General features: G+C 55.5%; 1 protein-coding gene across 6 annotated transcripts in view; it reads left to right on the top strand.

The window, feature by feature from the left end:
- APBA2 (amyloid beta precursor protein binding family A member 2) overlaps positions 1–26693 on the top strand; it is a 129659-nt gene extending 102966 nt beyond the window's left edge. For 5 of the 6 annotated variants that reach the window (XM_070477672.1, XM_070477669.1, XM_070477671.1 and 2 more), the window contains 9 exons: positions 6860–7005; positions 7698–7733; positions 9665–9751; positions 15104–15289; positions 19081–19260; positions 20120–20332; positions 21591–21710; positions 22858–22998; positions 25559–26693. In XM_070477672.1, coding sequence (XP_070333773.1) covers positions 6860–7005; positions 7698–7733; positions 9665–9751; positions 15104–15289; positions 19081–19260; positions 20120–20332; positions 21591–21710; positions 22858–22998; positions 25559–25630 — 1181 coding nt within the window. In that variant the 3' untranslated portion in view covers positions 25631–26693. The remainder of the gene's footprint in view (positions 1–6859; positions 7006–7697; positions 7734–9664; positions 9752–15103; positions 15290–19080; positions 19261–20119; positions 20333–21590; positions 21711–22857; positions 22999–25558) is intronic. The other variant, XM_070477666.1, reaches the window with a different exon arrangement.
- The last annotated feature ends 84 nt before the right edge of the window (positions 26694–26777 follow it).

Raw genomic sequence — 26777 nt, 5'->3', positions numbered from 1 at the left:
CAACTTAGCACTCACACACATAGAACATCCCATTTAATTACACCTTCAGTAATGGCCTCACACATGACACTGATGTTTAAATTAATAGATTGAAATGTGTCTTTATAAGCAGCTAATTGTGATCTAACACTTCTGATTAGGGTGGATATAATTGCATCCAAATTCAAGCTGCTGTTTTTTTTTTTTTTTTTTAAGACTCTTCATTTCCTTCTCCTGTCTCTTTTGAGGAGGTCACGATCGCATTTTAATACTCAATGAAAACCCCCAGCTGATCTGTTCTGTGTCAGTTTTGATGTGGGGAACATACCTGCTTGGCTCTTGTCTGAATGGCATCAGGGAACCCCTGGAAACACCTTTAGGATACCCTCTGACCAACCACATGAAGAACCTCTTAAAAATACAATCTTTCTCTTTGCCTGGAGGCCTATTCCTGCTCTTGCTAGAGGGTTACAATCAATGGTGTCAATTTTATTAATTTTTTCAATAAGCTGGTAATTGATTTTTATGAATGTTTATGGGAGCAAGGTTAATTGATAGTCAGAAATAAATAACTTAAACCTTTTGTATCCTGGTTTTCTTTTTGAATAAAGAACTAAAAAACCTGGGAAACTGAAGTCCTCAAATTCCTTACCTGAGGGGTCTTCACAGTGGTGATGAAGCCATTTGGGTGTTTTCATAGAGTGGGCACTTCAGATCTGAGCCTTGATTTGCTCTTAAAATAAGTGATTGGGGTGAACCTTTCCAGATAAGACTCCTAAGCCAAAGGCAGTGCTCACCTCCCCATTAGCCTTTGACAGGGCAATACTCCCAAGCCCAGAGCAGGCCTGGGTGGACACGGGGGCCTCGTTGGTCCAGGCTGTTGGCCGAAAGATGGGAGTCAGGAGGGATCAGAGCATCCTCGACAGGGCTTAGGAAGACCCGAAAGACTTGTCCTTGTTGGAAACAGACAAAACTGTGTTAGATCTTGTCTCCAGGACTCAATTTGGTCAGTGTGAATGGGGCTTGGACATGTTTTAAAACTGGGGCATTTATTTACTAGTAGAGGTTTGTCAAGCTTTTTCTGAATAGCACTTGGACCATGCCGAGTGTCATAAGAATGCAAAATTATTTCTACCCCGGAAATCCCTGTGTGCCTTCCCCGTTTCTATCTGTATGGCCCAGACCCCTAATCCCTCTCTGAGCTGGAAGCCACTGTCAAATTTCTTATGAATCTTGCCAGAAATTTTCAGGGTGTGTGTAAGTCTATGTGCTAAGTTGCTTTAAACATGTCTGACTCCTTGCAACGCAATGAACTATAGCCTGCCAGACTCCTCTGTCCATGGGATTCTCCAGGCAAGAATACTGGAGTGGGTTGCCATGCCCTCCTCCAGAGGATCTTCTGGACCCAGGGATTGAACCCACATCTCTTATGTCTCCTGCATTGGCAGGCAGGTTCTTTACTATTAGCATCACCGGGGAAGCCCAGTAAGTCTATATATAGAACTTTAAAAAATATTTTATTGAAGTGTAGTTGATTTTAGACCTATTCCTTAAATTAGATGTTGCTCTGGCCACCTGGATCTGCACTTCTTCTCTCACTTCTTCGTAGATTTCATTTCTGGGCAGAGACAGCAATTGTAGCTCCACCTGCTTATTCAGGTGGCAACACAGGATGTCAGTGATGTGGCTGTATGATGGGGTATTAATCAGCACCCCTGGATTAATGGATTGATAGTTATTCAATTTTGGATTTATGGTTGGCACAGCAATGAGCAGCCTTGTGGGTTTGTCCTAGTGATCAAGTGTGTGTTACTTTAGATAGAGAAGGACTTCTGGACAGAGCATGCCTGCAGCTTTACTTAGCACTTCCCCAGCACTTTACATGCACTTCCCCAGGACTCCTGAGTTTCTTTTGGGGGCCTCTGGGCTCCTGCCACTAAATTTCCTTAGAAGCCCTGCTGCTGTCTCCCAGGGCTCTCTCCTCAGTGGACTAATAGCAGCTCCATTCATCCAGCCTTGTCTATAGCCAGCTTTCCAGCCTTCCTCCTCCAGGCCCCTTCCAGGTCTTGCTGAGTGAACCTCCTGGGTGAATCAGTCTGTTGCTGTCCATTTGTCCTATTCCACACCACCATCATCACCACCCCACCACCACCACCACCATCATCTTCATTCTACCAGCACCACCATCACCACTATAATCATCACCATCATTATCATCACTTACTTGCTAGGACTCCTGCAGTAACCTCCCAGCTTTTCTCCCTCCTTCCCCTCTGCTGTTTGCCTATCTGCTGCCTTAGTTACTCTGCAAAGGTTTCCTGAATGATACCCTGTAGTGACAGTCCTGAGCGTGCCCCCAGAGTTCTCACATCCGGCTGGTACTTGCTCTACAACCTCCACTTGTCCTAACCATTGGCCCACCCTCTGCTCCAGCAATTTGCACATCTCTGTGCCACCTCAGGGCCTTTGCACCTGCTCTTGCCTCAACCTGTGGAGCTCTCTCCTCTCCCTCTGTGGCTTGTTGATTCCCGCCCCCGCTCTAGAACTCGGCTCAGAGGACAGCTGTCTCAGACCCTCTGGGCCATCCTGATGCACCTGCCTGTGACTGGTGACTGTCAGCTTGTGGAGCCGGCTCCGTGTCTCCTGTCACAGCACAGGGCCTTGTGGACAGGGGCTTAGAAATGCTTTGTGCCCGGATCAGTGACAGTGATCTTGGGCAAACTACTTGACTCCACGTAGACTGTCCTTCTTTGTAAAACTAGAACACTGAAGTCTGCTTCACAGGTTTGATGGGGGCTTGATGGAGCAGGGGATCTAGTGTGTTGGGCGGGGGGCTGCACTTGGCGGCTTTTTGTACTCACACCCCCTTTCCCATCTGAGGCTGTGCTCTGGCCTCCCCAGCACCCGCTGCACGACCTCTGGGGGCAGCAGGCACAGCTGAATGAGACAACTTGGGGCCATGCCCCTGGAAGCCTTGGCCACCCCCTCCCTTTAGGATAATCCCTGCAAGATAGCATGGCCGGGTGCTCCAAGACATGGCTCTGGGCACCTCCCACCCCTCCCCTGTTCAGAGAAGCCACTGGGGTCCCTAGCGGGTGTTTCACATGAAGGCTCCCTCCAGTAGGGAGCACACAGGCACCTGTTCTCATATCCAGGCTGGGCAGCAATATTCTGATACACGTGTGTACGTGTGCGTGTGCATCATGCAAAGGGAGTTAGTGGAGAAATTCCCTCTGGGGACACAGATTCTGTCTGGTCCTGTGTTGTTCTGTCTCCCTCTAGTGGGCTCAGCTGCGGGTTCGTTCAGGAGTTGAACAAAATAAGGACAGTTTATACTCAAACACACAGGGCCAGCTGCTTCAGCCTTAGAATGAAGCTGGTTAATCCTTGCTCCTGTGTTTGGTGATTGGAATTGAGAGCTGTGTCTGTGAAGCTGAAATACCGCCCCTCCTACTGGCCACTCCTTGGTGCTTCCTAATGCGTGTGGGGCTGAGTGGGTATCTGAATGGCGGGCAGGTGTGGGAGGCACTGTGTGTGTAGTGTTTCCTATTTGAAGAAAGACCAAGGCAGGAGTGACATGACCGCCTGCCCCCCCCCCCCCAAGGAAGGGGACTATCTGCTGGCCTTATAACAAAGGCCCTAGTCCTTCACTGGCCTTTTCCCAGAGAGCAGGTGTCCATGGATGTGGCTGGTGGACCCCATAGCCTGGTGGTGCCTTCACATCAGAAGTCTGTGCCCCCTGATGGGTCCCAGATCTGGTGGGCACCCAGATGGGGCAAGTCTTTAGTAAGGCTACTCTGGGGTGTGGGGTGAGACAGAAAAGGTCCGGGAGCTGACCACCCTGGGGAACTGGCAAGTGGAGCATTAAAGACAGAGACTTCAGGTCTATCTCCATCCCCAGGGATGGTTGGGCACAGAGTATCATGTGATCCCCCCACCCACCCCACACTTACTGAGGACCAGACAGACCCTGAGCACTCTCTGGGGGTGTTGGGCAAGCATGACCCCAGAGCTCCTGGGACCACCTGGACTTTCCCTGAGAACAGAGTGACGCCATCTACTAGTCAGCATGGGCTTCCCTGATAGCTCAGTTGGTAAAGAATCTGCCTGTAATGTGGGAGACCTGGGTTCAATCCCTGGGTTGGGAAGATCCCCCAGAGAAGGGAAGGGGTACACACTCCAGTATTTTGGCTTGGAGAATTCCATGGATTGTATAGTCCATGGGGTTGCAAAGAATCCGACACGACTGAGCAACTTTCACTTTCACTTTTCAATGGTCACTGCAGGGAGCGTGAGTGACTTGGGAGGGGTCACTAGCTTCCCTGATAGCTCAGTTGGTAAAGAACCCGCCTGCAATGCAGGAGACCCTGGTTCGATTCCTGTGTCAGCAAGACCCACTGGAGAAGGGATAGGCTACCTACTCCAGTATTCTTGGGCTTCCCTTGTGGCTCAGGTGGTAAAGAATCTGCCTGCAATGCAGGAGACCTGGATTCAATCCCTGGGTTGGGAAGATCCCCTGGAGAAGAGAATGGCTATCCACTCCAGTATTCTGGCCTAGAGAATTCCATGGACTGTATAGTCCATGGGGTCACAAAGAGTCGGATACAACTGAGTGACTTTCACTTCACTCATAAGATGGACCCTGGGGACCATGCTCACTGGGGCACAGGAGGCATGAGGTGGTAAAAATGGAAGTGCCCCAGTCAGGAGCACTGAGGGTCCAGGCAGAGGCTACTATTAATGCCTGAGCTGGATGCCCTGTTCCCTCTGTTGGAAGTGACTTCTGCCTCTGCCTGGGTCGTGACAAGCCTGATGTGCCTGTGTGTGGACCAGGTGGCTGATGGATGGACACGGAAGAGTCCTCCCCACCCCCAGTGCCTCCCCCCTCTCATTACCCCTCCCCTGGAGCCCCCAGCCCTGCCCAGCTGGGAGAAGGTCGTTCATCTACAGAGCAAGGACCATAGTGCCTGATGGATGGACAAGGAGGGGTCCTCTCCCAGTGCTTTCCCCTCCCATCACCCCTCCCCCTCCCATCACCCCTCCCCTGGAACCCCCAGTCTTGCCCAGCTGGGAGAAGGTTGTTCAACTTCAGAGCAGAGCCCAAGGCACCTGAGATGCAACAAGCAGCCTGATTTGACCCCCGGTTGTGGAGACACTCTCAGAGGGTCTGGTTGAGGCTTCCACACAGGCAATCAGAGCTTCCTGGAGGAAGCCACGGGGGGCCCTAGGTGCATCTTCTGGGGGCTGTTGAGGGGAGGATGTCAGGGTCAGTGGGAGAAAGGGGGTCCCTGGTGTGTCATGATGCCAGGGCCCCCAGTTCTATGCCATCAGGACGGAAACTGACCTGGGGCATTCTAAGTCAGGACCTAATAATATTGCTGGTATGCATGCTAGTGTTGCATACAGTTGCATACAGTTGCTTCAGTCATGTCCAACTCTTTGCGACCCATGGACTGTAGCCTGCCAGGTTCTTCTGTCCATGGGATGCTCCAGGCAAGAATATTGGAATGGGTTGCCATGCCCTCCTCTAGGGGATCTTCCCAACCCAGGGATCGAACCCACATCTCTGGTACCTCCTGCATTGGCAGGGAGGTTCTTTACCTCTAGTGCCACCCAGAAAACCCCCTATTAACATTAAGTTCCTGTTAGACTTCAGAACCCTCACCTTGTTCTGAAGTGCATTGTAGAATCAGCCTTATTGCAGGAGACGCTGCTCTGGTGTGAAGAGACAGTTATCCCTTTTTCATCCGTGGTTTCCCAGTGTGTGTGTCTGCTGGGTGAGCCTAGATATGGGTCCTCAGGCCAGTGGGCACTCACTGTGACCAGTTTTGGAGCTTTGATCTCAAGCCCATGGAGCTGGTTTGTTGGAGTGAGAGTGAAACTTACAGGTTTCCTCCAGGCATCCCAGACACGCATGCAGGCCCTTCTCCTGAGGTTTAAAGAGAGCAAACGTGGCAGAGAGTGAGTGTGGAGACGTGCCCTGAGTCCAGTGTCGACCTGAGGTCGGGTCAGTGAAGTGGCACCTTCGTCTCGGGTGACAACCTGCTCAGTGCTCCCCCCCTCAGTCCACAGCCCCCAGGTATCTGGGGTGGAGACACTGGCAGAAGCTGGAACCCCTCCAGGAGTGGCCTGTCCAGGATGCAAGCCACAGCTTCCTGCGGCTGTTGACATGTCAGTTACTTAGGATTGCATATAGATTTTAAAATTCAGTTCTTCTGTCACACTAGCCAACATGTTCAAGTTCTCAAAAGCCAGGTGAGGCCACCGGTTCCCACATTAAACAGCTCAGAGATGGAATATTCCAGATCTTGCTGTTGATAGCTCTTGTCTTGAGGCAGCCGGTGGAACAGAGACCATGTCACCCAGTCTGGAATGGAGCACATGGAGGAGGAGGAGCCAGACTGGCTTGTGAGGGGCTGCAGGCTTGCAGGAGCCCTAGGGCACACAACTGGAGCCTGGTGGGCATTCCCATCACTGAAACCTGGTGGACTGTCTGGAGTCCCAGGGCTCTGGGGCTGATCAGGAGATGTTTGGGAAAGGGCGCCCTGGGGTTGTAGCACACCACTATCCCCTTGGAGGCCTGAGTGTCTGAGGTACAGCTACCTGGCCCGGCGTTGTCCTTCTGGGGCATACAGGGTTTCCTGGCTGGGATGTTGTTACTTGCTCTGTGCGCTGTGGGGTGATGGGGGCAGGACTCCCACCCTCTCACCCCTTGGAGGCCCCTGGCCCTGCTGCCTTGCTCCTGTGTGATCTTAGAAGCTGACAACTGTCCCCCATCAGTTCCCTGTGATGGGGGCAGGACTCCTGCCCCCACAAAGGCCCCTGATCCTGCTGCCTTGCCCCTGCGTCCTCTCAGAAGTTGACAGCTGTCCCCACTCAGTTCCAGGGCCCTGTGAGCCAGAAGACCTCATCGATGGGATCATCTTTGCAGCCAACTACCTGGGCTCCACACAGCTGCTTTCGGAGCGGAACCCATCCAAAAACATCAGAATGATGCAGGCCCAGGAGGCTGTCAGCCGGGTCAAGGTATGGGAGGCCCGGGACAGCTGGCTTCCCTGCAGGGAGCACTGGAGGGGGCAGGCGACATGGGCCTCTATCCCGCTGTGACCCACCCGCCAGCCCTGGGTGCAAGAGCGGGAGCGTCTGAGGTGCCTGGCGGGGCCGAGGGAGATGGGGGCTGGGGGCACAGAGGCTCCTTAATGAGGACCTGCCACTGGGCCCCCTGGACATGCGATTTGTAAAATGTGATTGTTCCGAAGTGTTCCAGTCATGTGTGTGTGGAGCCTCTAGTTCCTTTTTGAGTCTGTGTATCTATAGTGCCAGAGTCTTTTCAGAAAGGGGAACAAACAAACAAAATCGTATGTTTTATTTAAATATATGACCTCAAGAAAAGCTCTGATGTACCTGCAGCTCTGGGTGGCTGTCAACTGGATCACCTGGGTTTGAAGTGTGGGTGTGGCCAGGCTCGGGGGCAGGAGGGCAGGACCTCGTCAACAAAGATAACAGGGTCAGGAGAGAGGAGGGGTGCCCCTCTGGGCAGTCGGGGGTCTGTGGACATCTGTGCCCCTGCAGCCCACCCCCCATCCTGGTCATGCTCTTCAACTGAGGGAAAGGGGCTCCAGACGTGAGCCCCCTGTGCTGGTCAGGAGGGGACAGAGCAACCTAGCTTCCTTTCACTTTGCGCCCACCTGTTTTTCTCTCTCTTTCATGCTGCTCAGAGGATGCAAAAGGCTGCCAAAATCAAGAAGAAAGCGGTGTGTAGGATGTGGGGTTTGCGTGTGTGTCTATGGCTTGTCCTGTGCACTGGGAGGGGGCGGGGAGGGCCCTAGGAGCAGAAATGATGTGGCAAACCCATTTTCTATTCTCTTGGTAGGTCAGTGCTAGACGTTTGAATGAAAAACCACCCACTCACAGAAGCATTTAATTGTTGCCCTTTTTCATTTTCCTTTTTCGAGTCTCTGTCTCTGTGAGCTAGAGCATGGTCACTGCCATGTGTGATGTGGCCGGTTTGTGTAGACATTGTAAAGTGTGGCTCTGATGTGACCGTGTGATGCGTTCAGTGCCTAGGCCCCCTGTACAGAGTTAATTAAATCACCCTGATATTTAAAGACTCATTAAGTTTAATTTACTGAATCGGGATGAAGAGAAGTGCTGTCTGCCCAGGGGACCCTTTCTCTATGGAGAAAGTTTCTGGAGCGTGGGCAGGCTTTTAAAAATCTCGGGTCGACCTTCAGTTCTTTGTTCAGCAGTCTGGTCGGTTAGTAAATGCTGGGTGTGTTCTAACCATCCTCCCACTTCAGGAAGTGTCCCATGCTCAGTGTCCAAGGGGCTGGCTGGGCACTGGCTCTGCCTGGGCATCAGGAGAGTCAGTCCCTTGTGCCCGCCTGGACATCACATTCTGGTGACATGGCCAAGGACCCTGCCATGGGCTTCCTCCCACTGCAGTGAGACATTGTCCCTCCCGCCCCATGATGCCTGCTGTCTGCCCAGTGGCCCCTCCTTGGGTTCACTGCAGGAAAGGCAGGACCTCACACAAACCCCTCTGCTGCAGCCACCTTTGTGCTGGGTGCTCCCTGGGCACAGCAGAGCAGGCCTGGCCTTGAAGACCTGCAGTGGGATGTGCTTCCCCAGAGGAGATGCCCACCCCCCGCCCTGGGCAGCTGGAGTAGGATGGTCAGTGTGGACCCCAGCCTTCTCTTTGGATCCAGAGAACCCAGAGGGGTTGTTCATAGGCACAGCAGACCTCAGTGGTCAGTCAAGGCCAGCGATGACCTCCATGAAGGATTGTTCTTTCTCTCAGCCAGGAAGCTGCTCAGGGTCATTGCCAAGGGCCCCTACACTGGTCTTCCTGCAGCTGGCCAGGCCAACAATGATGGGAAGGTCCCTGTGAGGAAGCAGGGTCCCTGGCAGAGAGTGCTCACCCCAGGGGCTTGCCAGTGCAATCGCCATGCACAGGAGTAGTTAAGAATCCCCAGTGACCAGCTGTCTTGGTTCGGCCAACCCCTGAGCATGCACTCAGCTTCCAGAACATTCCTTTACACATCACTAGCGGTCATAAAATGGGCATACCCAGGAGAGGACGGGCATTTCTGGGGTGGCTTCTCCAGTGTCCTGTGAGGGCAGCGCCTGGTGCAGTAGAGATCTTGCCCCCTTACGGCTTTTGGAAGATGGCGGGGGAGGGCGGGGAAGTTGACACAGTCATTGACAGGACTATGCCTTTAAACCAGAAGAAAATGCAGATATGCTGATCCACCAGTGTGGAAACCCCCCCACCCCCCCACCCACCCATGCCACTTTCCTGGCGATACTTGTAATCCAGAATCCAAGAAATGTAGCCCTGGTACCAGACTTGGTGTTTCTGCTGTGTTCCAGAGGTTGGGCAGGCAGGCTTGCTTCTCCTGGAGTTGGGGGCTGTGCTCTGGATGCTGCAGCACAAGCTCTCTGGCGTCTGGCCCCCTCCTGTTCAGCCTCCTGGAAGCAGTCCCCCCGCCATCCTGTGCAAACCGCCCCAAGAGCTCACTTAGCGGAGATGGGCTCGGAAGCCCGCATTTAGACTCCCATGGCTGCTTCTGCCGATGAGCTTCTCCCTCTAGGGGCGCTCGGGGTCCTGCATGAGATTGTCAGGCCTTTGTCTGAGTTAGTTTTTTTTCTAAGGTTTATAACAGTCTCTACCATCCTTTCTTAGAATTCTGAGGGAGATGCCCAGACACTGACGGAAGTGGATCTCTTCATCTCCACCCAGAGGATCAAGGTGTTAAATGCGGATACACAGGTGAGCCTGGGGAGATGAAGGGCTTTAAAATCGTGCTTAGGAACTCCCAAGAGAGCCAGGTTGAGCTGCAGACCCCCTCTGCAGGGCTGAGACCTCGTCCCCGGGACAGTCCCCCAGCCCCTGCCATGGAATATAGAGTGAGCTCTGCGGGGTGGGCAGCAGCCTCGGGCAGGCGGGTGAAGCTGGTGATCAGGTGTAGCAGCAGCGGGCATGAAATAGAGACATGATGAAGGGGAGCCGGGGGTGGGGGAGCAGGAGTCCTGTGCTCACCCTCGGGGTTCCCAATGGCCCTCTTGAGGACTCTGTGCACCAGGCTGGGAGATGGAGCTGGAGGGCGGAGACCCTGGCCACCCTGGTTCCCCAGCATGGCGGTGCTCCAGCGAGGAGGGTCCTGAGATCTCCTGCCTGTGAACCATGTGCCCAGCTCGTGTCTGACTCAATTCTGCTCATCTTCCTGTGCCTGGGTCTTTGCGTGAGCCTGCTGTTGTGGGAACAGGAAAGCCAGATGGAGGGGGCCAGGAGCTGGGGGAGCTGGGCCACGGGTGGATGAGCTTTGCGGAGCCTAAGGGAAGGAGAGAGAGAGAGTGGCAGCTGTGGACAGACGTGGAGGGCCCAGCTCACTCTGGGAACGAGCGGGAAAGGCCGGCCAGATGCCAGGGTGACGGCCCCCTGCTTCTTGCCCTTGGCAAGTGGTCCGGGTGGTGACACCAGGTGTGTGGGCAGCCAGTTCCCTAGCTCCCTCTGGCCAGTGGTGTCAGATCCAGTGACGACCTTGTCGGACTCGGTTACAATGTCGGAAACACAAACTAGTTATTTTCTCACTCTGTTCTGAATTTTGCTATCTAGTGTGCTCTGTGTATAAGAGCTTCCTTTTTCTTTTCCCCTCTTTTCTTCCTTCTCACTGTGGACTTCTGAACTTTTCTTAAACTTGTGTTATAACCGCCCTCCCCCATGGGCTTTCCTGGTGCCTCTGATGATAAAGAATCTGCCTGCAATGTGGGAGACCCAGCCTCTATCCCTGGGTTGGGAAGATCCCATGGAGAAGGAAATGGCAACTCTCTCCCGTATTCTTGTCTGGATAATCCCATGGACAGAGGAGCCTGGGGGCTATAGTCCATGGGGTTCACAAAGTGTCGGACACAACTTAGTGTCTAACACTTTCACCTCACATAACCCTACCATTATTGTTCTCTTGGGTGCTTGCCTGCGCCATCCTGGAACCCTGCCCTCGGTCTTGGATGGCATTCCTGAGGCACTGAGATGTTCTCAGGCCTCCTTTCGCTCCCACTTCAGGCCTGGAACCAGCCACTCTCCAAGGAACCTTGGTTCATATCCCTGGGGAGTGACATACAGAAACAAGACCTGGGTGCTGGCTGAGCCTGTTGATGCTGAGAGGCCATTGATCCTGGGCCCTGGAAATGAACTGAGCTGGAAAATACTCTTTTTAAAAACCAGGAGTTTATACATGTGCCTCGTGTTGGAGACCAGCTCCACAGGGTCCTGCTCACTGGCTCCCGATTCTGCACACAGCCTCAGTCCACAGTGTGGATCACAGCTCCCGACACCCTCAGTGTGCTGCCTCCCTTGTTCTCTCCTAGCGTGGACCATGTCCGTGCTGGGAAGCTGAGAGGGGTGTAAGATGGCTCTTACACAGCGGAGGAGCTGGTTTAAGTTTAACTTCTCAAGGCCCAGTGGGTGGGACAACCTGATGGATGTCTGGGGACAGAAACCGCAGCAGCATGTGCGTCTTGGAGCAGGAGTGACACCGTGATGTGGCTCTTGCTGATTGATCGTGGAGGCCCTTCCTCCTCATGGGTCTGTCCCCGGGTAGTCAGACATGGGCCTTATCCCTCTGATCTTTGAGTCCAGGTTACCCCTTCCACCTGGCGAGAACTCAAGGAGCGAGTTGGCAAGAACTCAATTAGAAAGCATCAATTCTTTGGCGCTCAGTCTTCTTTAGTGTCCAACTCTCACATCCTTACATGACTACTGGAAAAATCTTAACTTTGACTAGATGAACCTTTGTCAGCAAAGTGATATCTCTGCTTTTTAATACACTGTCCAGGTTTGTCATGGGCTTCCCAGGTGGCCCTAGTAGTAAAGAACCTGCCTGCCAATGCAGAAGACATAGGAGACTCGGGTTTGATTTCTGGGTCAGAAAGATCTATTGAAGGAGGGTGTGGTAACCCACTCCAGTGTTCTTGCCTGGAGAAACCCATGGACTGAGGGGCCTGGCGGGGTACAGTCCACGGGGTCACAAAGAGTCAGACACAACTGAAGAGACTTAGCAGCAGCTAGATTTGTCATAGCTTTTCTTCCAAGGAGCAAGTGTCTTATTGTGGTGCTGGAGAAGACTCTTGAGAGTCCGTCCATTGGACTGCAAGGAGATCAAACCAGTCAATGGTAATCAACCCTGAATATTCATTGGAAGGACTGAAACCGAAGCTGAAGCTCCAATCCTTTGGTCACCGGGTGTGAAGAGCTGACTCATTGGAAAAGCCCCTGATGTTGGGAAAGATTGAGGGCAGGAGGAGAAGGGGACAATAGAGGATGAGATGTTTAGATAGCATCATGACTAAATGGACATGAGTTTGAGCAAACTCTGGGAGATGGTGAAGGACAGAGGAACCTGGCATGCTGCAGTCCATGGGGTTGCAGAGTCAGACATGACTTAGCAACTAAACAACAACAGGGAGCTACCTGAGTGGGTCAGGTGTAGGACACTTCACCGCTTTGGACTTTGTTTCCTGATGTTTCGTGGGCAAACGGGCTGGGCTAGCTCCTCCTTCTGGCCCCATCCCTCATCCACCCACCTGTCAGAGCCGTCAAGACCACCGCAGGGTCCATAAGTTGATAAGAGGCCTCCCAGGATTTGGCATATTGTTACACTCAAGCCTGAGATTCACTGAGCACCAGGGCACAGAGCAGAGCCAGCAAAGAGGAGAATGCCTGGGGCTGAGCCCAGGGAAACCCTGAGTCCTTCTCAGTGGGGTCACTCGGGATGAGCCGAACTTTCTGGCCACAAGCTCTGACCGCATGAGTCAAGTGTGAGTTGTCAGGAAGCTAGAGAGTGTCAGCTCCCAGGGTCCTCAGTGGGGGCTGGTCACAAGGCCACCTGTCCTACCTGCCACCCACCAAAGTCTCAGACTCCAGACAGCAGTGGGTTCAGGCTGGAGTTCACTGGATCAGATGCCTCAGGTGTGGTGAGCCTCTCTCACCACATTGGGTGGGGTACCCTCCTGAATTCCAGGTTTCCAGATGAGTCAAGGGCCAGCTGTGGGCAGGCCTTTCTGCAGACGGTGTCAGTCCTGCTGTGTCAGCCTATCTTTGCACCACCTCCTCTCACTGCTGCTGCTGCGGGGCACTACAGCCCCAGGGACTGGGAACGGGGCCCATCCCTGAGAACTTGAGGGTTGGACACGTTTCTGAGCATCTCGGAGCCCCATTGACTCTCAGAGGAGAGCTTGGTGTGGGGCCCTATGGAGGACAGATGGGGAGGCTCAGAACTCCCTTTCATCCCTCCTCTCTTCCCTCCTGCTGGGTCTTTGGTGTCTGAACGGGGCTCTGGGACAGGGCGTCAGCTCCTGTGGACCGACCAGAAGTCATGATTTCCTTTGCCTGCTCGCTCAAGGTCAGGCCTTAATACATATGGGCTCCCCATCCCGGTGGCCACAGCATCGTGGCCATGCTCTGTGCAGTCACTGCCCAGACCACTGTTGGTCAGGCCCACCTCCTGGGTAAGGGGCAGGCCCATGCCGTGGTTCTGAGTGTCTGTCTTTGCTGGATGTTTGTCCCATTGTGCTCTTTCTGAGCCCCCATTTTCTCCATTTCAGTCCTCAAGTTCTCTGCTAGTGTTCTGGCCACATCACAGTCACTGTGGGCCTCCTGGCATATTCTCCTCCCATGGGCGAGGGGCTCTGTCTGGAGGGCATGGGCTTTGTCACTTCTGTCCCACACACTGTTCTCTGCCCACACACTGCAGAGGGCTGACTGGGACACCCGTGGTCACACTCCTGCCCCAGGGACTGGGCAGGACCCTCTGGTGGCTGCTGACATGCACTCAGAGTTGGGGTTGGGGGAGCACATTTCTGACACCTGGGCGTCGATTCAGATGTTTCTGAAAGTGGCCAGAAATTAAGATGTGCCGAGAACCACCCTCACCTGTCCCCTTGCAGCATCCCTTTCTGGCCCCTACAGCCTTGACCAGAAATCACAGTGGTGCCAGGGAGCAGGTATGCAAAGTGCCTTCTATGAGGAAGTCAGAGGCCATGGAGGCTACAGAAGGACCCTGTTTTCTTTTATGGAAAGAGAACAAAGGCATAAAAGACCAGCTGGTTAGATTCTCAGGGCTTCTGTGTGCAGCCTTACTGAGACATGGAGATTCCTGCCAGGTGGCAAAGGCCATCAAGAGCGATGGACCCTCCAGGGGCCTGAGGAGAGTTGAAGGGCTGCAGAGACCTGTCCAGCAGTGTCAGGCGGGCTTCCTCGGGGTCCCTGCCTGGCCTGGGCTGCTCAGCTCCATGGGAGGGACTGTCCCTGGACAACACTGGCTCTGAAGCCTTCCTCCTCAGCTCAGCAGGAAGTCTAGGCTGGACACCTGCCTCTCAAGGAGGGGACCCTTCAACAGACAGAGACAGCCTCTGATTGGGTGGGGACAGGCCTCAGCTGCTGCTCTTCCCCCGAGCAGGATCCCCACTCACATCTTGCCCCCATGAGCATCATTTTGGAAGCTCTGAGGCTAAGGTGAAGGCAGATCACCTTGACTGTGAAGAATCACCACCCTAAAGTGCTCTGTCCGCGGGGTCAGTGGTTCTCCACCAGGGAGACTCTCTCCCTTAGGGACCAGTGGCTGTAGCTGGAGAACTTGGTGGTCATCACAGCTTGGGATGAGATGCCACTGGTGTCTGGTGGTGGGGGGAGGGCAGGGATGTTTCTGATTGTCCTACAGTGCCCAGGATACCCCACAATACAGGACGGTCCAGCCCCAAATGTCAGGGATGCCACTGGTGTCTAGTGGAGTGGGCAGGGGTGTGCCTGAACAGCCGACAAGGCCCAGGATGCTCCAAAATATAGGATGGTCCAGCCCCAAATGTCAGGAGTGTGGAGGCTGAGAACCCCTAACTCGGGTGTTTCTAGGGCTCAATCCCTATAACCCGCGCCCTCCTTCCTTCTCTTGGCAGGAGACCATGATGGAACCCCTGACCTTGGGTGTATCTAGGGCTTGTTCCCTGTAACCTGGGCTCTCCTTCCCTTCCCGGCAGGAGACCATGATGGGACCCCCCAACCTCAGGTGTTTCTAGGGCTTGTTCCCCATAACACAAGCCCTCTCCTCCTCTCCCCTTCTCCCGGCAGGAGACCATGATGGACCATGCCCTGCGCACCATCTCCTACATCGCGGACATTGGGAACATTGTGGTGCTGATGGCCAGACGCCGCATGCCGCGCTCTGCCTCCCAGGACTGTATTGAGACCACCCCTGGGGCCCAGGAGGGGAAGAAGCAGTATAAGATGATCTGCCACGTGTTCGAGTCCGAGGACGTGAGTAAATGTGCAGGCGTGATGTTCCCTCCCAGTGGCCTGGGCCCCACAGGCTCCGAAGTGTCCCAGGAAACCTTGTATCTGGTGGGGATCCTGTGCACCATCACGACACTCCCAGCAGAAGCAGTGATTTTTGTAACACTCTTGGAATTTGCAGAGACCATGGGCACAGCTCTGTTTCACTTCATGAAATGAGTTTTTGAGGAGTTTGTAAGAAGAATCCTAGTTAAATAGGCTGAGGAGCTTTCTGACTAGGTCCTTTAGCAAAAGCTTGTTCTTCCCAAATACAGTAGCTCCAACTCACTTTTCTGTTGAGGATCACACCCCTGCACGGGGAGGGTTGTTAATGGGAAGGCATCTCTGCTTTTGCTCACAGCTGTTTCAGGCCATAAGGAGCTGGAAAATCCAGTGGGACCCTTGTACAACATGGGCTTGAACATGAGGGCTCACTTACCTAGACCTTTGTAGCTGTAGATGCTGCAGAGCTGCACAAGCCGTTTTGCTTGAATCCTCGGATCCCAAATTGCGGACACAGGGAAATTGTGGGTATAGAGGGCTGATTATAAATTGTTGTTCAGTTGCTCAGTCACGTCTGACTTTTTGTGACCCCATGGATTGCAGCACCCCAGGCTTACCTGTCCTCCACTATCTCGTGGAGTTTGCTCAAACTCATGTTTACTGAGTCAGTGATGCCATCCAACCATTGTTTCTCTGTCATCCCCTTCTCCTCCTGCCTTCAATCTTTCCCAGCATCAGGGTCTTTCCCAATGAGTCGGCTCTTCGCCTCAGGTGGCCTAAGTATTGGAGCTTCAGCTTCAGTCCATCCAATGAATATTAAGGGTTGATTTCCTGTAGGATTGACTGGTTGGGTACAGAGAGCTGACTGGAAAAGTTAGACATGGATTTTTTTAGACTGTTCAGAGGGTCAGTGCCTATAACCTTTGTTTTGTTCAGAGGTCAACTTTAATTTTGATGTTTAAAATACTACAGACTCACTAAGAGACCATGACCTCGCTGACTCCTGTGTTGGGTGGGATGAGAGCATCTTTCTGAGCCTGGAAGAGGGAGAAAGGGACAGGGGAAGGGAGCAGGAGGGCAGGAAGTGAGAGTGGTCTCTGGGATGCCTGGGCAGATCTGACTCAGGACCACCCCGGAGGCAGTGCTGAGCTGTTCTTATGGCTGTTGCCAGGGTACGATTTTAATACATTCTCTCTCCTCCATGGACACTTGGAAGGGGCATTCTCAGTCACCAAGGGACTTGAGGGTGTGTCTAAAACCTGGAGCAGTGGAGTAGGGTCCCGGTGTTTTCAGGTTTGAGCAGGGTGGCTGGGGGCAGTGATGTTTCTGCTAAGAAGTTGAAGTCAAGTGTGAGTGCTTTGAAGCAATGATGTTGATAGGAGAGGGAGTTTACATACAGACGCACTAGTGCACACTCATGTTCCTTTCACCTTACACAGATGTCTGTGGACTCCTGCATGGACATATTTGTGTGGCTCATAGCTTGACGCATCTCAGAGACTTGGCATGGGGGTTAGTGATGGGTCCTGGAGAAGGGCCGTGGTTGATGGGGGGTGAGGCAGGACACAGGTGAACAGCCTGCCTGTGCTGGGAGCAGGAGGAGTGTCCGAGCTGCCTGCCATGTCCTGGTGCTGCTGTGGTCTTGGTTTCTCATTGGGAGAGGAGGCTGAGAGCAAAGGCAGGAGTGTGTGGGGCTCCAAGTGGCCCTTGAATGTGTGTGGGAAAGATGGACTGGGAGGGGCATGAGAGAAGAGCAGCCCTCTGGAGAGTTGGGCCCTGATGATGGCCCCACCAGGTGGGCTGCCAGGATGAGTGAAGTATCCAAGGGTCCCATGCAAGCAGAAGGGGGAAATGGAACATGGCTGCTAGAACTCTGGTAGCCCCCTCAGAGTCCCTGTTTCCCCTCTGTTAAGTGGAAGCCAGCACAGATGAGCCACAGAGGTGAGTGCTGGGGGCAGGGCAGCCTCCCTCCACCTTCACCCACCTGCAGCAGGCCCCTCTGAGTGCCAGCCTCCATTGCCCCCTGGGGAGGCCCACGACACCTGCCTACCTTCTGGGCTCATGGCCCTGGCTGTGACCCTGGGGACAGGACAAGGGAAGGCCCTTGGGACTCAGAGGGTCGGCTGCCAGGACGAGGGCAGATGGGGGATGGGAGACTGCAGCCAGCAGGTGGTGGGAAGATGCTGAGGTTCGCGGAGTGAGCCCCACGGAGCTCGGGCATGTACCACCTCATTCCCCAGAAGCTCCCCAGGTGGTGGGGGGGCCGTCCAGGTAAAGCTCAAAGGGCAGGCTCAGGGCAGTGGGTGAGGGGAACACGGGTGATGCTCAATCCCTTCCTAGTCAGTGGACCCCAGTCAGAGGCCTGGGGGTGGTCGGTGCCAGCAAACCTGAGACCCCAGCGGGTCAGGGCAGGTCTGGGCCTCTGGGGCGCTCTCACCCTCCACCCACGGACCAGCCTCCTCCTGGAGGCCAGGATCCTCTGCTTGGCCTGAGCCTCTGCCAAGCGCTGTTCACTGGGCTCTGCACGCATCTGGGCCAGTGGCGCCACCTGGTGGCTCTAGGGCTCCACACCTGCGACTGAGCACACTCAATCCTCCCTCTGAGCGGAGCGGCCAAACTGCCAGGACGCAGCTCCAGGGGTGAGCAGGGCTGGGTCCTGTTGAGTGGACGTGGGCTTCTCTTCTGCAGACTGTTCGGGGCCCAATTTGGGAAGGCCGTGTGGTCTAGCATCAGAGGGCTCCGAGCTCTGGCTCTGTTACCTGGCCCAGCCCGGTTTTCACAAAGGCTTATTTGTTTGCAGCCTGAGAATCGTGCAGCATGTAGAGCAAGAATGGGACTTGGGCCAGACCCTCAATTCCACGTGTTTTGGGTCATGTTGGCCTGAGGTTTTGCCGAGGGTCGCACTGTTCTCCCAGCTCTTTGGGTCTTTACCCTCGCCTCTCAAGGCCCTTCATCTGCACACCAGCAGGTGGCGTGTCAGCCCGTGCAGCGCTGCTCAGTGTCCAGACCTCTGCAGTGTTAGGGGTCCAACCCAGTCCATAGAAATGGTCCTGTTGAAGTAGAAAGAAGTGTGGGGACTTCCCTGGTGGTTCAGTGGTTAAGACTCCCCTGCTTCCATGCAGGGGGCATAGGTTCGATCTCTGAGCAGGGAATTAAGATCCCACATGCTGTGTGACATGGCCAAAAAAAAAAAATATATATATATATATATATATGAAAAAGAGAAGTAGAAGGAAGTGAGTTCCTCTGTGCCTTGCCCCGTGCCCTGCCCCCAAGGGCCCCGGCTTCTCGTTGGCCTCACTTTGGCACATCTACACCCCCACGAGCATGACTGGCACACATCCTGCCCCCACTCCCGCCCCGATGGACTGGGTCCTGCTGCTGTGAGAAGTAAATACTGGGTGGATGACTGACAGCTTCTGTGATGCTCCCTGACAGGATGCACCTCCAGGCTGCATTTGGAATAAGATGACTGTAAAGAAAATACAACATGGTCACCAGGGAAAGCAACAGAATTATGGTCATTAGCAAATAATTCATAATCTCCTCAGACTTTATTGGACATAGGCTTTGTCTTAGGATGTCTGAGGTTTAGGGCAGCTTGGGTGGGGGCAGGCAGGGTGCCCAGCAGCAGAAGGGCTCCCCCCACAGAGACCGGGCCACATTTCTCTGCAGCTCCTTGGAGCCCAGCCAGGGCCCCCCTCCCTGTCCAGGCCTGTGGGCCTGCCTGTCTCCAGTAGCCGACCCTCTTCCGTCCCCTCCCTCTCCTGAAGGCTCAGCTCATCGCCCAGTCCATCGGCCAGGCCTTCAGCGTGGCCTACCAGGAGTTCCTGCGGGCCAATGGCATCAACCCCGAGGACCTGAGCCAGAAGGAGTACAGTGACATCATCAACACCCAGGAGATGTACAACGACGACCTCATCCACTTCTCCAACTCGGAGAACTGCAAGGAGGTGGGCGACCGGGGACGGGAAGGGGCTCTTGGGCGGGCGGCCAGGGCGAGCCTTCCTGGTGTGTGGCCAGTGTCCCTCTGGCTCCCGCCTTCGCAGCGAGTACTTGTGTGTGAAGAGTGTGGTGCTGTTACAGCAGAGGAGCTGCCGACAGTCCGTCTTGATGACCCTGAACTTGTGCCCTTTACTTCTGCTCTTAGCCGAGGGCTCAGCCCCTGGTGTTGTTTCTGGAAGGCGCGTGGGAGTGGGCTAGGAAGCCTCCCGTAGTAGGGCCTTGACAGGCTCCCATGGGCTTGCTCAGGGCTCTCTAGAAAGTTCTCCTGAGACAGAGGCGCGAATCCCGGGGTGGCCTGTACCCTGCCTGCTTGTGCATGGGTGAACAATCCTGGCTTGTTGCTGAGTGAAGGAGTGCTTGACAGGCAGCTCTCTGAGAGTGATCTGAGAGGTGGAGAGAAAATGAAGGAGTGCTTGACAGGCAGCTCTCTGAGAGTGATCTGAGAGGCGGAGAGAAAATGAAGAACTTTTCTGGATGAGTTTGGAGGCCTGGCAGGGTTTGTGTCTGGATTCTGAAAATGTGCCTCTGGCCTCTGTGGGTCTGGGAGGGTGAGGGGAGCCTGGACACATGGAGCCAAGCTTGGGACAGGGGGTGATCTGTGCTCTGGGTTCACAGGATGGTGGGGTGGGCCCTGAGAGAGCTTGGGAGCTGGAGCTGGTAGAGGCCAGGGGGATGGTGGGTGGGCCAGGATTTGTGGCCTTGGTTTGGAGGGCCTGGGTGGGGCTGGTCCTTCTGTGGGTGCTGGGCAGAGGCCTGCCCCAGCCCTGTCTCAGGCAGGCCTCTCTTACTCTGCCGATTACCTTGCAGCTGCAGCTGGAGAAGCACAAGGGCGAAATCCTGGGTGTGGTGGTGGTGGAGTCAGGCTGGGGCTCCATCCTGCCCACTGTGATCTTGGCCAACATGATGAATGGAGGCCCGGCCGCCCGCTCAGGGAAGCTGAGCATCGGCGATCAGATCATGTCCATCAACGGCACCAGCCTGGTAGGGCTGCCACTCGCCACCTGCCAGGGCATCATCAAGGTGGGCACAGGGCCCCTCACTTTATCCTCGATGTTTTGTAATCCCCACTGACCCACAGGGAGGCTGAGCCCAGAGAGACCCACCCAACGACTTTGAACCCAAGACTGCACCACGTCCCTGACACATCAAAGAGGGACCTGCCCTCCACCCCCACGGTAGGGATCTTGAAGGAGGCGCTGTCTGCTCTCAGCTGGCTCCTGAACCACAGTGATCCTAGGAAAGGCCTGAGGACCTGTAGCTGTCAGGTGACCAGGTTGTCCTGGTTTGCCTGGGACTTGTCACTGATAGTCACACCTCCTGGGCACCTGAGGAGGTGGGTCCTCAGCCTGGATATGAGCTGGGGTGTTGCTCTCCCCATCTGACCAGAGGACCTGCAGGTGTCTCATCAAATGATGCACTGTGGTCTCGGGGCTGGAGGATGGACCCCCACCCCACTGTCACTCACAGATGAAGTTCTGTGAGTTGGCTTCTGGACCTGGGGACCCAGTGGGTATCATGTAGCTAGATAGACAGAGAGACATATAAGAGGCCTCCATCAGAGGTGCTGAAGCTGGGCCGGCCAGGACCCTCCCTCTGCAGGCTGAAGCTCCTGGGCTAGTTTTCTCACCTGGGCTGTGATGGAGGCTTGTGTGTATGCGTGCATATGTGTGTGTGCATGCATGTACATGGGGGAGGAGTTCCCTGCAGCCATGTTCAGGCCAGGCCCCTCCCCCTCCCTCCACTGAGTCCCAGGACTGTGACCGCAGCTTTCACTCTCCCCTGGGGCCTGAGGTGGCCCTTGAATTGAACTGGCCTGTCTCAGTGTAGACACGAGTCTCCCGCTGGCAGATTTCCTTGCCCTGCCCCCAGCACAAGGGTCCTTCTCTGGAGGACACTTTGTTTTCTGGATGGGGACCTCCTTGTCTTTGCAAACAGGAAGTTCCCTGCACACAGCCTGGTGAGAGCCCCTGAGGGTGATCAGGTGTCAGCTTCTTGGCTGTGCACAGGGGTGCTCAGAGCCTGGCCTCTGTCCCTGGGGGCAGCTTGTTCTTGCCCAGGTCAAAGGGCACACCAGAGCAGAGGGAGCCCCGACACACTGCCACCTGGGATGGGTCAGGGTGAGGCCTGCATCCACGCACAGGGGGACCTGGGTGCCTAGAGGGACCTGCCTCGGGTTCTCTGTGCCTAGGGCTCTGCCTTGCAGCCAGCTCACCCCCAGCCTGGGCCCCAGAGCTTGTCTTTCTAGCAGCATCTCAGACCCTCATGTTCCTGCTCATAGGGTCTGAAGAACCAGACTCAGGTGAAGCTCAACATCGTCAGCTGCCCGCCAGTCACCACTGTCCTCATCAAGCGGCCGGACCTCAAATACCAGCTGGGTTTCAGCGTGCAGAATGGCATCGTGAGTCCACTCAGCCCTTGGCAGCCTCTGCCGTGCCTGTGGATGGCTGGTGCAGGGGGCAGGGGCAGCTGTCTGCATGCCCCCTGCCCCCCTGCCCCAGAACAGCTCCTGTCTGATGGAGCAGGTCCCGGCCAGCAGCCAGGCCAGGCAGGGTGGGTGGGCCAGTGTGTGGGTGGAATGGGTCCCTCCAGCCCCCCAGGGCACCCCATCCTGGTGGTGGTGTCCTCTGCAGACCCCCTGCTTTGGAGTGGAGGCCAGAGCCCTCCTACCTCTGCATTTGGGACCCGCACGCAGCCAATGGCAGCGTCAGTCAGGTGTTTGAAAGACACCTGCGCATTCCTGTGTTCATTCATTCACTCACCCATTCAGAGCTTCGCATACAGTTCTGGCACTGTGCCAGCCGTGACCCTAGGCACTGGAGGCAGGACAGGAGCCCCTCCAGGAGTAGGAGATGCTAGGCTGAATAAATGTTGGTCTGGCTGAAAACTCTGCCTGTTCCTCAGCTAGGACTCTTCCCTCCAGAGTCCCACCTTCTCTTTGATCTGTACCAGCTCTGTTTCCTGAGTGGTTCCTTCTGCAGAGGTCCCAGTAGGCTGGGACTTTGCCACAGAGGATGGAAGAGAGGAGGCTGGTCATTTCCATATTGCTTAGGCCAGCGCAGGAGGAGGTTGTAGGATGCATGGTGTCAGGTGAGGGGGATGTGTATGTCCCCTCCCCCTGGGAACACAACAGGAGAGCGGCCCAGAAACCAGACCGCCAAGGAGACAGTTTCCCCCATCACTACCTGGTGCAGGAGTGTGGGGAGGTAAATTTGTTGGCCGGGGTAGCAGTGACTGTGTTCACCAGAAAGAGCAGAGTGGCTGCTGGAGAATCTTCCAGAACGGGCTTTACTTGTGTACCACCGTGATCCAGGAGCAGAGGCCTCAGGATGGAGAGGCAGGTTCTCCCACAGCCATTTCCAAGCACATTCTAAATCATTAACCTCTCAGTTTGTTAAGTCAGCAGAGCATTTGTAGGAGCATCTGTCCTGAGGGCTTCATCCTTCCAGTGGTTAATTCTCCCCACCTTTGCAGGCAGAAGGAGGCTGGTAGGCAGGGCAGGGACACTTAACTGACGGGACACCCCAACCCAACCCTGTGTCACTTAGATCTGCAGCCTCATGCGTGGGGGCATCGCGGAGCGGGGCGGTGTGCGCGTCGGCCACCGCATCATCGAGATCAATGGGCAGAGCGTGGTGGCCACCGCGCACGAGAAGATCGTCCAGGCGCTGTCCAACTCGGTGGGAGAGGTGAGAGGTCACTGCCTGAAACCAGAACTGGGCTCTCGGGACCCAAAGGTCTCTAGGACCTGACATCAAATTCCCAAGGGCATGTAGGTGCACTGGACTTCCGAGAGCCCCTCAAGGGCCAGTCAGCTGAGCTGGGCTGTATCTCCCAGGGGAGCCCATGGCAGACGGGGTTCAATGTCCTCTCCTCGCTCTGGTTACCTGTGCAGCCAACAGGATGGGTGGGCACTGGGTGGAGACTTGAAGGCTGGCCCTGCTGCACTGCCCCCTCCCACCCTGCTGGCTTCAGCCCTCCCTGCCTTTTTCTGCTGCTCTCTGGCATAGACACGAGGCTGGTGTGAGGATGGGCACCAGGTGGGGGGTTCAAGGGGGAGCTCAGGAGGGAGGGGGTGCTCAGGGTGCCTCGGGGGAGATGTAGGTGCTGGGGGAGTGCCAGCCCAGTGTTGGCACAGAGGCCTCCCCATTATGGGGGGGGGGTGTGTATAGGGCTGTGTGTAGCAGGGTGTCAGGGTGAACAGGTGAGGGTCTTCCGGGAAGAAGCCTGGGTGATCACAGTACAGAAGGAGCAGACCAGACAGAGCAGAGAGGTGGGTGGCACAGGGGACGGGTCTGAAGGCAGGTGCTGGGCAGGGAGTTTGGGTTTGGTTCTGAGGGTGGTGGGGACCCCAGGGGCCATGTGCGGAGGGAGGGCTCTGGGGCAGTGTGGGGGCATGGCTCCCTCTTCACAGCCTGGGGGTAAATGGGTGGGTGGGGTGCTCTCTCCTGGGGGATCTTCAGATTGCATCGGTCAGGACACATTTCCTGGGGCCACAGGGACCTACCAAGCTTTTGTGAAAGTCCCAGGGCTGGGGGGAGGGGGCTTCCCTGGTAGCTCAGCTGGTAAACAATCCAAACAATCAGACCAGGGTCTTCACCTGCAATGTAGGAGACCCCGGTTTGATTCCTGGGTCAGGAAGTTCCCCTGGAGAAGGGATAGGCTACCCACTCCAGGATTCTTTAGGCTTCCTTGGTGGCTCAGACAGTAAAGAATCAGCCTGCAGTGCAGACGTGGATTCAGTCTCTGGATCAGGAAGATCTCCTGGAGGAGAGCATGGCAACCCACTCCAGTATTCTTGCCTGGAGAATCCCATGGACAGAGGAGCCTGATGGACTATAATCCATGGGGTCGTGAAGAGTCGAACATGATTGAGCGACTAGGCACACAAGGCTTGGGGTGGGGGGCAGTTACCCTTCCCAAGTAGGGGCAGATGCTGAATCTCAGGAAGGAGGGACCAGGTAGGCATCACTGACCGCCTTTTACAAATGACTTAAGAGAAAGTAGAATCCAATTTTCCTAAGTAGATGCTTGGGGGCAGCCATCAGCCTTGCGCTTCTCAGGGAATCAGTAGTGTGGGAGAGTTGGGGGTGGGGAGCAGGTTGGGGAATAGGGGTTGGGGGCGGGCAGGCAGTCAGAGAAATGCTTCCGCCTCTCCAGACCCAAGGTAATGGTTATTAGGGAGGCTGGAATGCGGGCTGGGGCGGGAAGCCCTTCAGCCCGGGTGGACCTCATGCTGGACTGGCTGGCTCTGGGAGTGACAGTGTCTGTCCGCATTTCCCATCATTGCTGAACATGTTTGGGAATTGAGCTGCTGATCAGCTAGAGCTGGTGTTCTGCTGGGCCTTGGGGAGGGTTTCTGATTAAGGAAATACAGAGAATGAACCTTCTGATGGGAAAAAACCCTCACAGGCTGACAAAGTACAGAACAGCTAATTGGATCACACAGATCCTAGTGCTGGGGGTGCCGGTGGGAGTCTGTGGTCAGAAAACCTATCAGCCAATTTGGCCCATCAGGATCACTTGGATGAGTCCTGAGGGCTGCTTGCCCAACCTAGGGGTGGACTGCACCCCTGGCCTCTCTCCTGGAGTTTGGCCAGCCTGGCCCCTAGAGCCACAGCCACCCACAGGGGCCTGAGTACGGCTGGGTCCGGGCTGGCTTGGGGAGTAGGGTGCTCAGAGGAAGTAGGAGCAGAGCCCGGGGCCCTGGTGGGAGTTGGGGTGTGTGTCCCGCACGGTGGGCCTCCCGGGGCAGCCGTCTTTGTGTTGCGGGTGGCCCAGTCTCGTTGGTGCCAGCAACTGAGGCCAGGTTCCTGCCCCCAGCACATGCGCTTTGTGTGTGTGAGCCTCTGGTTCTCCTGCTGAGGCAAAACTCGCCCCTTGCAGTATCTAAGAAGGTCTGGGCACCCTGGCCTGCCCTTCCCGTGGGCAAAGTCCAGCTTTTCACCCAGCCGGTGTCAGGTTGAGGTGAAGGGAAGACCAGCCCTTGACCTCATGGAAAACCCTCTAAAAACCCGGATGGGAGCCCAGATCTGTCTGCAGGGGCAGTAAACGCTTTCTGAGTTGCCGTCCAGGCTGGTGACCTCGGGCAGGTCATTCTTCCTTTCCTTGACTGCTGGCAAGGATGTGCTCAGGGTGCTTGGGCACCACTGGCCTTGCGGTGCTTGCTTTTGGGGGTGCATGGAGGGGAGGGAGAAGTGAAGGCAGGGAGGGCCGAGTCAGCCCCCCACCTCTCTCTCTCATCGGCAGATCCACATGAAGACCATGCCTGCCGCCATGTTCAGACTGCTCACGGGCCAGGAGACCCCGCTGTACATCTAGGCTGCCTGCCTCCACCCTGATGAGCGGGAGCCAGACCCAGGACCTGACCCCTGACCCCACAGCGCACCCAAGGACACCAGCTCTGCTGAAGGGCATGCCCTCACCACCCACTTTTATTTTTTGGACTGAAAGGGGTATGTCTGTATTCAAGGAGGGTCCCAGGAAGCAGTCTCTGTAGAACAGTCCAGTGTTTTGCCGCATCCCGAGTTTTCTCACCACGATGGGCGAGGGCTTGTCTGTACTTCCATGTGGTGCAGAGCCAGTGTGCAGGGCGGATGTGGGGACCTCTGGCCACGGCCGTGCAGGGAGCCCCGGGGGGACAGCGAGCTCAGGGTGGGGGGCAGTGGCAGTGCCCCCACCCTCTGCAGGAGCTCAGGCTCCTGTGGGGAGGGTGCACAATGGCCGAGCATGGGCGGCCAGCTCTCAGGATGTGACCGGTCACTGAAGCTGGGTGATTGTGTTTCTGAGAAAGGAGACATCCCCGAGTTACATAAAGGGTGATGTCCACAACCTCAAGACTCCACACTTAGACAATATCACCGTTTTGACTCTTATCCGACAAGCCACTCTTCAGACAGTAGGGTTTTCCGATGATCTGTGACCACATCTGCTGTCCATGCTCACCTGTCCACTGGTCCCTGGACGCCCCTGAGCAGCCTCACACCACTGTGGGCCAGCTGCCTCTTCACAATCTCCGTCTGCACACAAGCATCCACATGTGCGCTCTCGCCTCGGACACCAGACCCACACCGGACACCTGGACACCTGTGGTCCCTGGGGCCCCACGCCTGGTCTCTTCGCTGTTAGCAGCAGCGTTCCTTGCGTGTAGATCAAGTGCAGCGTAGTCTAGCCCCGCCTGCAGAGCTCAGCAATCACCGATGTTGTTCTGTCTGGAAGTCTCTCTTGGGCCCAGGCCTTGAAGAAAACACTGTGACTTAAGAAGCCTTACCATGCGGTAACTAAGCTCTAGGACCACTGGACGAGGGTGAACCTGTGTGTTGCATGCCGCTGACCTTGGGAAGACTCGCTAATACCACTAATAAACCCGAGGTCACGATGGAAAGCTGTCCTGCGGCTGGTTTGTTGACAGGGACGCAGCTGCCTAGCTTCCCTTTGACTCCGCGCCTCTCTGTCCAGCTCTGGGAGG

This window comes from Odocoileus virginianus, chromosome 16 (genome assembly GCF_023699985.2).
Source record: "Odocoileus virginianus isolate 20LAN1187 ecotype Illinois chromosome 16, Ovbor_1.2, whole genome shotgun sequence".
Lineage (NCBI taxonomy): Eukaryota > Metazoa > Chordata > Mammalia > Artiodactyla > Cervidae > Odocoileus > Odocoileus virginianus.
This window is presented reverse-complemented; position numbering and strand designations above follow the sequence as displayed.